This window comes from Mirounga leonina, unplaced genomic scaffold, assembly GCF_011800145.1.
Source record: "Mirounga leonina isolate KUSES-001 unplaced genomic scaffold, KU_Mleo_1.0 Mir_154, whole genome shotgun sequence".
Taxonomy (NCBI): Eukaryota; Metazoa; Chordata; class Mammalia; order Carnivora; family Phocidae; genus Mirounga; species Mirounga leonina.
The window spans coordinates 47,859,855-47,874,451 of NW_023270389.1; the positions used below are offsets into that span (position 1 = coordinate 47,859,855).

General features: G+C 37.4%; 1 protein-coding gene across 2 annotated transcripts in view; it reads right to left on the reverse strand.

Annotated features, from left to right (window-relative positions):
- RALGPS2 (Ral GEF with PH domain and SH3 binding motif 2) overlaps positions 1-14,597 on the reverse strand; it is a 156,087-nt gene that overhangs the window by 98,546 nt on the left and 42,944 nt on the right. For both annotated transcript variants that reach the window (XM_035010709.1, XM_035010710.1), the window contains exons 3-4: positions 14,024-14,128; positions 12,761-12,811 (exon numbers count right to left, since the gene is read on the reverse strand). In XM_035010709.1, the coding sequence (XP_034866600.1) occupies positions 12,761-12,811; positions 14,024-14,128 (156 nt within the window). The remainder of the gene's footprint in view (positions 1-12,760; positions 12,812-14,023; positions 14,129-14,597) is intronic.

Consider the following 14,597-nt stretch of genomic DNA (forward strand, 5'->3'; position numbering starts at 1 on the left):
AAATTCCAAGAGGGGTGCCTCTCATAGATGAACTCTATTCTAAGAGTTTGAACACACACACTGATAAGGCATTCACTATATTTACCACTAGCAGAAACATTAGTGACCAGTACAGAGAAACTTTAAGTAAGTTATTAGCTCAAGGAAAACAAAATTTAAGTAAGTAATCATGGCTCGATTGTAAAGCATGGTTGAGGCATGATTACTTATTCATGTTAAAATTACAACATAACTACATGCGAAAAAGAGGCGAAGTGAATTGTGTAAATGTCAGGGGAAGAGAATATAAGAGTAAAATCATCTTCTACAGTACAGAGAGTCAATAAATCATATCTAAAATTTTAAAAATTATAAACGATAGGCATTTAGATGCATTATTTGAAAACTGAACTGAAATTCCTCCAAAGAGGAATAGCTAAGACACTGGATGGGTGTGGGGCTCAAGGGTGGGGCTGGTAGAAATACGTGACTTCTTTAATGGGATGTATTCCTATCTTCCATAAAATTTAAAAATATAAACAAAAAGAAACGGACTAAGGGGAAAAAGGAGGAAACAGTTATTATGATGATACAATACTCCAAAAACACAGGTATTGTTCCCTTGACTGGGGTGATGTCAGTGAATACTGAAAAAAGTGGTAGATTCACGGTATTTTGGAGGCAGGCAAGACTTGGTCAAAAACTGGATCCACACATCGTAAGCTAAGAATGAGGTATCCAGAGGTACTCAGATTCCCTCTTCTGGCCTGAGTAATTGAGATGGAGAACACTGAGGGAGGAAACAGCAATTACTGCTTCAACACGGTGGATAAGCACTAAATGCTCTGAAGATATCAATTACTGGGGCGCCTGGGTGGCTCAGTCGTTAAGCGTCTGCCTTCGGCTCAGGTCATGATCCTGGGGTCCTGGGATCGAGCCCCGCATCGGGCTCCCTGCTCCATGGGAAGCCTGCTTCTCCCTCTCCCACTCCCCCTGCTTGTGTTCCCTCTCTTGCTGTGTCTCTCTCTGTCAAATAAATAAAATCTTAAAAAAAAAAAAAAAGATATCAATTACTAACTTTTTTAAAACCAAAAGCTAGATTACAACCTTTAGATTTGAAATTACTGAAGGAAAGTATAAAACAACAGAAGCAATGCCACAGTTACTGAGCCTACGTGTTCGTTTCACATTACCTCCCTGTTTAGACAGAAAATAGTGATAGACATTACATGAATGTAAAAATGACATAACTATATTAAAAACATCCAACTGCTAGAAAATATTTTTGTTCTAAAAATATAAATACTATTAATATATATTAATATAACTATATAAAGATGGCATATTTTAGGACAAATTCCTAGGATTAAATCTATAAATATTGAAATTGTTTTTAACCAATTAATATTATTTCCAAATTTATACTAATGCCATGATCAAAGTGTCTGTGTTAAACTGATATTATACCTATCAAACTACTCAATGTAGCCATTTGATGGAGTTCAAACTCAATAATGAACTTTACACATAAAGTGAATTTCACTTTCCTGTTAGAAGGCTACACTCTAATGAATATCCTTGCACCTTTTCTGACATTTCTGATCATTTCCTAAAAATACAGTCTTAAAAGTAAAATCACTAGGTCAAGAGGATGAACCTTTTCAAGGCTTTGATATCTGTCAAATTGCCCTCCTGAAATACAGGGTCATTTATACTACTACTAGCGAGTGTCACTTTCCTAAAAGTCTTACTGAATCTGGGTGTATTTATTCCCTTTCCATATATCATTGCTTTAATTTCCCCAACTGTAAGAGTAATTATGTTTGTTAAAAGGAGAGAATAGGGAGGGTGGGGCCATGAATCAACTATAAACCCACCACGGAGAGAAAATCTATGAAAACACACCTTCCCAATCTTCTTTATGTGCGTATGGGGGCCTGGTTTTTCTTGTTCAAAGTAGCCGATACTTTTACTTTCCTCTTTGTGTGATTTAATCTTCTGGTTTTATGCTTAAAAAGGCCTTCTCAGCCTGAGAACCGTTGTCTTAACAGTAGCAGTAAAAGTAAGAGTTAACACTAACACAGAGATTACTGTGTGCCAGGCACTAGTCTAAGTGCTTTATACATATCAACTCCTTTGAACCTATCTTCATCATTATTATAAATTATGATAAACAAGGAACCCAGATAAAAGTATCAGTGAATTACGGCTTTATTTTTTTTTACACTAAAAACTTCCAAATGCTTTTCTGACTCCTCAAATAAAAAAATGATAAAAATGGATAAAAATTTGAATAAAAAATTCATCCAATTCTTAAAACATTTCAACATCATTAACTTAATGAAAAAATGCTTTGTCCCTTTAACAAAACTCTCTTGGAAGCTGACAGAAAGGAGGTGGGGATGAATGAATCTATGGTCACATTAGTTGGGAGCAAATGGATGAAAATTCCACTGGAGCCCTCCATTTTAAAGAAATTTGTAACTGGAAAATGTGAAGACACAAGCAGGTTCTTTAAAACCTCTTAAGACAGTAGCTTCTGCTTCAGAAAACATTTCCCCTTTGAGACGATGCTGTATTACTAGCCCATCTAATACAAAAATAACCTATAATGATGGAGAGCAGGTTAGTGGTTGTAGGAGTTAAGGATGGTGTGGAGTGGGTAGGAGTGGGACTGGTTGACTACAGAGGGCTAACACAAGGGAGAGAGATCTCTGTGGTATTGCAATAGTTCTGTATCTTGACTGAGGTGATGGTTAGACAAAACTACACATAGAAAAAAATGTTACACAACTATACAGATATGTGTTGTACAAATGTCCTTCCCTGGTTTGGCTACTGTACCATACTTATGTAGATGTAGCTTCTAGGGGAAACTGGGTGAAGGGTAAGTGGGACCTCTCTGCAATATTTTTGCAACTTCCTATGAATCTATAATTATCCCTGTACTATTTTTTGCAAGTTCCAGTGAATCTGTAATTACCTCAAAATAAAAAGTTAAACAACAACAATAAAAATCCATTTAATGAATTATGGAGCTGAAATTGCATTCTCCAGGAACTCACTCACTAGTTTCTTCTTATACTCTGACATGCATTTATATTAGCTAGCCTTAGAAGAATTTTGCCCTGCCCCACCTTCACCTCTCAACGGCCACTGAACTTCTCCATGAGGAAAAAAAAAAAATTGCTTTTCCCCTTGTCTCTGTCTCTTTTTGTCTCAGACTCCAGGATCTTCCTCCAGGAAACACTATAAACGATCTGAGAAATAAATTCTCCCACCAGTGGTACCTTTTTTTTTATTTTTTAAAGATTTTATTTATTTATTTTACAGAGAGAGAGACAGCATAAGCAGGGGGAGCAGCAGGCAGAGGGAGAGGGAGAAGCAGACTTCCCGCTAAGCAAGGAACCCGATGTGGGGCTCGATCCCAGGACCCTGGGATCATGACCAGAGCCCAATGCAGTTGCTTAACCAACTGAGCCACCCAGGTGCCCCCCACCAGTGGTATCTTGCATTTGACAGCATATCAGCCTAGTCAAGGGTTATTCTATACTAAAACATCTCCCATGAACACCAAAAAGTAAGCTTCGTGATCAAAGGGTGTTTTTTTAAGAGTCTGATTTAAGAATAGGACAGATTTAAGTACACTATGTAAGTAAGCCTCTATTTTAGCAAAGGCTAAACTACAACAGCCTTGATACCTCTTAAATCTTGTTCAAATGGATTTACAATTTTAAAATCAGGCAGTAAAAAGAAATCTAACAGCAACTCACAGATATAAAGGCAATTTTTAAATGGTCATTGAAAGTATATCTGAAAGAATATTCATGGGCTCATTCTGAGCCATGAAACTGTCGAGCCCGATTTTCCACTGAGTTCATTTTGGAAGCACGTGGGGAGCAAACACCACAACTGATGACCACCTACCCTATGAAAGAATTACTGAATTTCACAGGAGCCACGGCTTCTCTTATGTCTCTTGTAGGTTTGTTCTGTAAAGTCAAATTCTTGCTCTAAATTTCATCTTGTAGGTTCCAACACTCTTAAAAGGACTGCTCTAAGGGTGATGTTGTAGGGATACCTAAAGATAGAAGAAGAGAAAAGGCCAATATAGACCAGCATGTAGACAGAGACTGAGAGAAGAAAAGATAAAGTGATGGAATCTAAAGACTGCAGGGGGGTGGGGGGTGGGGGTAGTGTTCACAAGAAGACAATTTTTTTTTTTAATTGAAGTATAGTTGACACACAGAAGAAGATAATTATTGCTAAGGTACTCTTATGCTCAAAAAATGCTAAACTTTAAAGGGATATGGTATCTCCATTAGCATTCAGCCTATATGGCTATTTAGAAAGAAGTCTCACCCCAGATGATGTGCTCATTATGATTCCTGTATTTTTAATCAACAGAATGAAGTTCTGAAACTATAAAACTTCAATGTGTTATGTTAAATCAAAAATATCACTTCTCTTTTCTAATGTACTCACATCCCCTGTTCCCCCGCACCCTCCTCCCGACACACTGAAGCTGCCCCCAGAATGAGAGCAGAGATAGATGCAGGGGCTGTCTTCTGCCGAGAGACACCTACTCTCTAACCAACAACGTTCCTCTTTACTTCTCTGGTTTTATTCTAAGCCCAACCTTGCTACACAGGAAGTTCATGGTGATGAGCAGCAATAATATAACATACAAAACAGTTTGCACCTTGCTTCTAACAGAAAATTCCAAGTCTTTCATGTCTTCTTTGCTTTCTTCAAACCTCTCACCATATTCATGAATTGTTTACATTTTAATTCTAATGCAAATGATAATTTTCATTAAAACAAACATAGAATTATGGTATTCCTGATTTTGGAACTTTGGAAGTTGCCAAGATTCTAGTCTCTGCATACACAAAAATGTTACCAAAGGTCTTCAACATATTGTCAAAAATATCTCATTTTTAAGTTTTTCAGAAATGTTTTAGTAAGAGTCAGAATTACCTATTATGTGCTCTTCCTCATTTCACCAGCATTCTTCCTCAATCTCTAGTGTGTCCCAGTTACACACGAGGGCCTTATCTGTCCTTTGTATATAATGTCTGCTTATTGATATAATCTAAATGACTTAATGACCTGACCTACTAAAAATTAAAATAAGGTGTGAAACTTTCTTCTTTGAACGTAATACGTGTCAGGAGCCTTCAGTCAGAGCCAGACACTTAGGAACACTTGAGAACCTCTTAAGAGGCAAAAGTTACCCAGTGTAATGAGTACAGTACAGATTTCAAGCACAGTTCACCCTTTAAGAATTCTCAAAAGCACTGGAGAATTGAGATTAGAAAGAAAATCTGATTGCAAGCAAACTCTGTCATAACACATCCTGTGTTGAGTAACAGAACACTCATTCCGAAGAGAGACCCCATTGATGTAATAAACATGGCAATGTCATCAGAAGAAATACAAGTTTTATAGAACATGAGAGAATTCATAATAGACAAAACCCAAAAAACCCATGAATGTAATACACCTTCAGAACACAGTCACTGCTTCCTCCATATGAAAGAACTCACACTGGAGGGAAGCCCTATAAATGTGTAAGAGGTTTCTAAAAGAAAAAAACCTTCAAGATCAAAAGAGAAATCACACCAAGAGAATCTGTATGTATAAGAAATACAGAAAAACCTTAACAAGAGCTGAGCTTCAACTAAGTACCAGAAAATTCACACTAGAAATTAATCAATGTACAGAATCCTTAATCTGCCCTCACTAAGCATTAAATAATTCATACTAGGGAAAAAACCTGAAAATGTTCTTAATTGTGGGTGGGGAAAAAACCCAAAACCCCTGTTTCCAAAGAAAGAATGCTAAGATACAGTCAAATTCTTGGACTAGTAACAGACTTTTGCAGAAATGATTCCAAACATGATAAACAATGGGAGATGACGTGCCTGTAGGCTATACAGTCTAAAGCTTTGGAATGGCCACTTAGCAAACTCAAATTACTGAACGGGTATTATTCCAGGCACTAGAGATACATCAGTGCACAAAGCAGACAACAGTTTCTGCCCCTGTAGAATTTATGTTCTAGTGAGAGGATAATACCCCCCAATCTATAAGAGCTTGCCTCGTGACCATCACTCAACCCTAGCACCTCCTTCAGACTCCTGCAGTTTTGATCAAAATTCTTTGTATTACTGATTGAGAACTACCCTTAACTGCAGCTCTTACTCTGAAGTCACTAATAAAAATAATCCTACTTCCTGGCATTTCTGGAAGACCTCGAAGGTATTTTAAAGACCCAATAGTCCAAAATCCTTTACTTCATAGATTCGGTAATTTTTTTAAAAAGGCCAAGATATGAAATAGATTCCATTAATGGCACAATCTATAAATGGCAAAGCTGAAAAAACTACAAGTCTTCTGGCTCTCTGCTTTTATGTTTTGCCACTACAAATTCTCTTGGGATTCAAAGGGCTTTAAAATAAATTTTAAAATAAGTGAAATTAAGTAATTAAAAATTTTTGAGCACCCATTTAGAGCTGTGAATGTTAGACACTGATTAAAAAAGAAAAAAGTAAGAGGCAGCAAAATACATGGCAATTTGTGCCCCAAACTGGTTTAAACGAAGGAAAAAAAAAAGAGATAAGCAGCTCCATGGAAATAAGAATTGTAAGGACACATTAACAGTGGTTGAATATAAATGATAAAACTGCTAACCCTTTCCCTTCTTTGTGATCACGCTCATGACCATTTTGGCAACTGTATCACTAAGAGATGGCTGCCTACTGAAAGGAGGGAGGAAGAGTGAAAAGCCAGGTTTTGTGTGAGAGGGATCACCATCCACAGAAGCGTCCCAATTTGGCCCTGCTGCTTGGGTCAGTGGGGACGTGAAGATTCTCAGGATTTCTGTAGCACCAGCTATGGGAACGTCAGGCCAAAGCGTTCAGATGGAGAGGGATCCGTCGGTACCGAGACGACAGGGTGCGCTGAGACCTGTCTCAGGCTGAACAATCGTGCACAGACTTAAGGAGTGCTCACATTTCTAGAGCTAGTGAGCTACAGCCTTATAAAAACACGGTACTCTTAATAAATGTTGTTCAGAGTTGACAGACATGGGGAAGGAGAGAAAAGTTATTCAGGAAGTAAAATCAATTGGAGAACAGGGGAAATAGGATGGAGAGAGAAGGGAAAAGAATGGCTCCTAGGGTTCTGAATGGTAATAATAATGGACAGGTGGTGTACATCACACAGACAGGGAACCTTTAAAAGTAAAACTGGAGCAAACCTTTTTTCTATGTAGTTATATTCCTACTAAATACTTTTTTATATCACTGATGAACTTCCCTGTAACATTAAATTCTTTTCATTGGTAAGCATGATTTCCATTCTTCTGACCATAAAACAAAAAAAACCCTAAGAAATGAAGTACCAAAATCTGTTCTTTTTTCTTCTTTCAATCCGAGGTAACCTCAAAGTGTGCAACAGGGTTGGAGAAAAACCAGACTTAGCATTTGTTTGATTCAGATCTGCTCTTAAAGAAGTCACTTTATTTAGCCAGTATTCTATTGATGACTAAGGACAGTCGCTATACCATAAAAAATTTTTGTGCCACTTCCAGGATAAGGGAGATGGTTTCTACAGTGAAATAAAAGGCTTGGAATTTTTCCTTTTCCCCCTGAGCAACTCTGAGGTGCACTGTGTGACAGACATTGTAGGTAAGCGGCCTGACCCTGAGAAATGGCTGCACTTCGCAAGGTGCCCCTTTCTTCCTACAAGTTAAGAACAAGTTTAGGTAGAACCAGTTTGGTTAAATTCTACTGAACACAAAAGACTTGGGAATACAGAATTCCACAAACTGGTAGGAATTACAGGGTCTACTTAGGGAACTGAATTAATGAGAGATATATATTTTAGTAAGTTCCAGGTGACTCAGAAATTGCCTCTGTTACAGAAAATTGAGTGAGACCCGGGTGGTGTAATCACCAACCTAAATCACTAAACCACATGGCTGGATTCAGAATCTGTATTCTTCAAAGTTCAAATTTCATACAGATTTCATTTTAGAAAACTTGAATTAGCACCTGAAATAAAGTTACATATGGATATATACAGGTAATAGTGAGTTTTGATTAATACTTTTCGTGAACAACTAAAGCGCTTTTAAAATTTCATAAAGTATATATACACTTTTTAAAAGTTTTACTTTTAAACTTTTGAATCCCAAGAGAATTTGTAGTGGCAAAACATAAAAGCAGGGAGCCAGAAGACTTGTAGTTTTTTCAGCTTTCAACTTTTTAAAGTTATAGAGACTTGAACGTTGACATAATGGGCAAAAACATCAAGATAAATTTATTAGATTCAGGGATAACCACTCTCTTTTCATAATATCTGAGGTTAAATTTTGATTTAACAAAAGGATTCATTCTTTAGTGAAGCTAATAACTACACCATTTATGCTAATAAATAAGACTAATACACTAGACTGACATCATGGCTTAATCTTTTGTCAATAGCAAGAGTTCTGACATGATAAACAATATCTGCACAAACATTTCAGAAAACTGGCGGTCTTTAATAAACTCAGATATTCATGCTCCACAACTCAGTTACTAATGCACTAGAGTGCCCATATTACCATTGGTGCTGGTCAGCAATGCTGAACATAAAAAGCAAACTAAAGACGACTAAAAACACAGGATACCATTTACATAAAAAATTTTAAACCTGCAATAGCACATATTGCTAAGGGATACATATACTTAAAGAAATATAGCTCAGTGCACAGGAATGTCATAGATCAATATGGGATAGTGGAGGAGGGAAGAGGGCAAACATGGGAGAAAACGCAGTGGCTTCACAGGGGTTTTCATCTTATTAGTCTTTACGCCTTGCTGTAGGTCTTGGATACTTCATAATTAATTAGAAAACATCTTTCTGCCAGATGACAAAATTCTGTTTATACTGCCAGATTTCATGTCATCTTGATGAATATATGACACTAACACATAACAAGAATATTTTTGTGCTACATCCCATCTTCCAGCAGAGTTACTGCTTCAGTTTTTGAAAACATTCTCTCACTGAACAAATACTTACTGAACACTGTATTCATTTTCTCATTCTAACTACTGAACCCCACTACATGCCAGACAGATAAAATAAAAGAAGCAAAATTACTGGTCTCTGCCCTCATGTAGTTTAAAACCTAGTGGAAGCAGCAATTAATCAAATAAGTACATGATTAACAACACTTTACACCTCATCACTCCTTCCGTCTTAAAAATACTTCCTTCACTTGGCTCATCAAATTCCGTACTAATAACCTGACGTTCCTCCTAAATCACTTGCTGTTGCTTTTTCATCTCTTTTGCTAGTTCCACCTAAACACTAACTAGGACCCTTCTCCTGTCTATATTCACCCACACTTGTGAAATACCTCTACAGTGACCTCTCTCAAACTACATTTGAAGCCTGGACAAATAATATAGTTACGAATTACCTAATTCGGCATTCTAAGGAACATGCAAACCCAAACATGTCCAAGAGCCAAACTCCTGCTCTTTGCTCCACATCTATTGCTCTGGTCTTTCTCCACAAGGCAGCATTGCACATAATATTCTAAACAAATGGCAGCCCCAGGAGTTGTGAACACGATAATAATAATTTTCCATCTCAGAGAGTATCAACTACGTGCTTCTGGTGTCAGGCCAAATCTCTGGCATCATCCTAGACTCCTGTCGCACACAGTGTCTAACAACTACTCACCATCTCTTCCACTCCCATCCTGACCCGAGCCACGCTGTATCTCACACTTAGTTCAGTCCTTGGTACCACCCCCAGCCCCCAGTTAGCAGTCAGAAGTGACTTAAAGAGCTACTTAAAATCTGTCAGAAACTGCCACTCCTCTCCTTGAAACCCTCCAAGAACCTACCATCTTTTTCAGACTAATGATCTGCAAGGCTCTAGATGACATCTAGCCCTCACTCTACCTCCCTCCCTCACTATAGCTCACTGGCCTTTGCCCTAGCTGTTCTCTGCCTGGAACACTCTTCCCCCAAATACCCATGATTTGCTCTCTCACTTCCTTCAGGTCTTCACTCAGATGGCCCCTTCCCAGGGAAGGCTTCCTGAAGCCAACCCATCTGCAATCGAAACTCCTGCTGCCCTCACTCTCTGTTCTCTTCTGGCTGCTTTATGGTTTTCATGACACACTACCTAGCTCATCTCACTCAAATATAAGATCCACCAGGGCAGGAATTTCAGTCTGTTCACTGCTGTACCAGTAACTAAACCAGTGTCTGGCATTTAATAAACACTCCACAAATACTTGCTGAATCACAAAACATCAACGTAAACTTGCAACTGACAAGTCCAGTGAAGAAGCAGAGAATGCTAGGAGAACCTGCAGGAAGACAAGAAAAGCTTGCCTGAGAAAGTCAAACTTGATCTGAGAACTGAAGGATGAATAGGAGTTAATTACAATGTGCACAGGCTCAGCGGTGACAGGGACTACAAGTCCAGTGTAGCTAGACGAGAAACTATGAGATCTGTAGATCACATTAGGATAGTTTGTCTTTATCCGCTGAGCAACAGAAAGCCACTAAAGTGTGTTAAGAAGAGGGATCATATGAGCAGATTTAGATGTTTGAAAACATTACCATAGGTGTTGGACAGAGAGAAGTTTATAAGGGTTGGTGGATACAGGTAGATCAGTAAGGGCACGCAGTTGAGATAAAATGGTATTTTGGATTGGTGTGTTGGGAGTAGAGAGAGAAGGGATAGATAAGACACTTAGGATCTTTAGAAAAATCAATGAGATTGGTATTAAGTTAGATAAGGGAGTGGGGCCATAGGAATTTTAAGGTTTGCTTCCAAATTTCACAAAGTAGTGTTAGATGTCCCAGGAAAATAAAAAATTCCCACACTGATATGAATTCTATGTCATTACCTAGAACTTCAATGTCCAGAGCTCCTAGTCACACATGGCTATTGAGCACTTATAATGTGGCTACTTCAAATAAAGATGTGTCATAACTGTACGATACACACTGAATTTCAAAGTCTTAGTAGATAAAAAAAGAATATAGACTACTTCAATAATTTTATACTGATTAAAAGTTGAAGTGGTAATATTTTAGATGCTGTAGGTTAAATAAGATTTTAAAATTAATTTCATCTGCTTCATTTTTACTTCATAATGTGGCTACTAGGAAATGCAAAGTTACATTAAGTGGCTCACAGTGTATTTCCATTGGACAGCACTAATCTCATAGGAAATAGCAATATGGTCATTGTCATTTATTCAAAAGGAAAAAAAATATCAAAGGATAAGATGGCTGAATTTCAGGGCAAAGAAAGTATAATTTTTGTAAAGAATTTAGTTTGTTTTGTTCAGGGATGTGAGGAAATTAAAATTTCAGTTTTTGTCATTTTTTTAAAGATTTTATTTATTTGAGAGAGAGAGAGAGCGCACGCATATGTGTGTGACAAGCAGGGGGGAGGGGCAGAGGGAGAGGGAGCCTGAGGCCATTTTCTTTTTCTGCTTTATGTGTAGAATACATTATTTCTCCTATCCCTAATCTAATGGTTCTACCAAGAGAATCCTCATGGTATGGAGTAAATGTTAGGAAAAGACAGAATTGTGGAAATGAAGGGACTCAAGAGATCATTTAGGCCCACCCCTTCATTTTGTAGGTGACAAACTTGAGATATTAAGACATTAAGTAACTTAGGAAAAAAAAAAGACATTAAGTGAATTACTTGAAAGTCACAAGACTAATACTGTCTTTATCACCTAAGACACAGATGTTTTCTCTAACTCCTTACAATAATTACAGTGTTCAGGGCCACTGCATACTTGTATATACAATAAATACACTATTATTTTGTTCCCAAAAGAACTAAAAAAATTATCTATCTTATGGCACTGAATATTGGTATTATCAATAGCAATATTGCTTTTTAAAGATTTTATTTTAGAGAGTGCGTGCACTCATGTGTGCAACTGGGCAGAGGGGCAGAGGAAGAGGGAGAGGGAGGGAGAGAATCTGAAGCAGACTCTGCGCTGAAAGCGGAGCCCAAGGTGGGGCTCGATCTCATGATCCTGAGATCATGACCTGAGCTGAAACCAAGAGTTGGATGCTTAACCAACTGGGCCATCCAGGCGCCCCCATCACTTACTTAGTTTTGGTGTACAAAATCATACTTATATTCTTACTTGATAAGAGTGGAAAAAGTATTAGTTTTTAGAGTCTGAAACCCAATTCCCATACTTAGCTGTGCAGCAAAGACAACTGTCATTCTGTTTTCTCATCAGTAAAATAGGTACTACCACACTTGGGTTCACACACACACAGCATAATAAATGGCTTCCAGTAGGTAGATGCATAATAAGTAAAAAATGCCTTCCATGATCCTCCCTCTTCTCTCCAAAATGTTAACACACTGTCATATTATAAAGTTATAAAGATACAAGGGAACAAACTGCTGGAGTTGTGAAACCCAGTTTCTTATTCCCAGTGTCCTTTGAAAAAGCTTCAAAGCCTTGAGTAAATCATTCAACCTAAGTCTGTTCACCCCTCAGAAGAGTGATGAAGCCTGATCAACCAAAATGACTGAAACAGTCCTACCTATGACTCAGTGATTTTTATCTATGACTGCCACATGAGTTTCTGAGGACAGTCACATCAAAAGCTTTAAACATTTAAACATTAATATGAATTTGACATTTCTAAAACTTAATTTGGGATACTGTTAATGACCATTCTGTATATTTAAAAGGAAAGTTCTTAAAACTACTCACATCTGGTTGAATGGCTTTAAATACTGGAACATCCATTAGTGTTATCTGACCCTGAAATAAAAGGTAAAAAATGAGAATTTCTCCCTGGGAATTCTATGACATGACATATACTCTAAATTAAAATTATATTCCATACTAAAATATACTGAATACTCAAATTTTTACTAGAAAAAGTAACAATTTTACAATGGATTACAGAAAATGAAAATTTGCCCTTATACCATTATTAAATATGATTATTTCAAATTATCTCATGCCGATTCATACTTTTTTATGAGATAAATGAGGTAAAGTTAGAAAATAAAACAAAAATTATTTTAAAAATCTGGACACAGTCATACATTAAATCAAAATCAAAACCAAAAATTAGATCTACTGGTTCATGGAGCAGTATTATGGTGATTATGTCCCCAAACAGTAATATAAAATCTGATGTTAATATAAAAGTTTTCTTCCCTATTTAGAGTGACGCTTATACTAGTGGCAACTCATATCTAAGGACTGCACATGGATTGGCCCCACAGCTCAGGGTGGAGGGCACTGGTCTTGTAGGGACTGCACATAGCTGTGGACCTACCCCAGTCTCACTCAAGGCTACAGCTGTAAAACAAGACCCAATAATATACCAAAGAATAATATGTTATAACTGAACCGTTTATTCCGGGAAGGCAAGAGTGGTTCAACAACAGGAAATCAAATATGCTGTTAACACGTTAAAGGAGAAAGAGAACTTCAAATGAACATTTATGTCAGTTAAGAAAGAAAAGTTTTTCTAGGTATCTTTCATGATATAGCAATAATGCCCTCAAATTTCTTTTTTCTGTTTTTTAATTTACAAAAATGTAAAAATATTTCTTACATAGGTTAATAAAGCACAGCTGGTTGGCTTGGAGAGATGATATAGGTAGGAGGCAAAAGCAATTACCATAAAGGTAAGTACTCATACTTTTTTCCCCCTAACGTGGTGGTGTTTGTTTTGAGTAGAGTTGACACATGATGTTACATTCCTTTCACGTGGTAAGGACTTACTTTTTATTCACCAAATTGAAGGTGTAAGGAAGGAAGCTGCTCTATACCGCTCCCCAGCTCTTCCTCCCCTCCCCATTTCACCCCTCTGCTTGCTTCACTGCTGTGCTGCTACTCTCTCCATCAATTCCCGCATCCAGTTGTTTTTAACCACCTCCTTCTGCTGCGCCTTGGCTCAACAGCATCAATGTGTAAGTTATGTGCAGAAACTGCAGAAAGGGGAGGTGGGAAGCTTACCGCATATTCTTCTGGTGTAACCTTAAGAACATCAAAGACCACAGCATCAAAGCTTTTCTTCAGTTCGGAACCTTTGTCACTTAATGATTCGGAACTGCTACTTTTCTGTTAAATAGAAAATGCAGCCATTTTAATACTGTCTCACAGTTGATGCCCTAGAAACTCAACTGGCATTAAACATTGAGGAAAGTGAAAACAGTGGGTCAACAAACACTGCAGAAAAACGGGGGACCAGATGCTGCTTAGCTGAAGAAGCACTAGATAAAGGGTCAGGCAAGTGAAAACCTAACCTAGCTTCTAGGTTCTTGAGTCATTTTCTTGTCTGTCAGTTTCCTCATCCTGACATTCCACCATTTCTTATAGAAATTAAAGATTTTAACAAGTTTGATGATTCTCAAATGAGGTAAAGGGAAGTTAGGGAGAAGAATACTGTTATTTATAATTTATAAACTAATGTTTTTAAAGAAAAAGACAAATGGTTTTCATAACTTAAACCATAAGAAAATATTCAGAACTTCATTAAATAATCCAATATTTGTTAAGTGATGTCCATCTGTGATAGTACAATTGATAC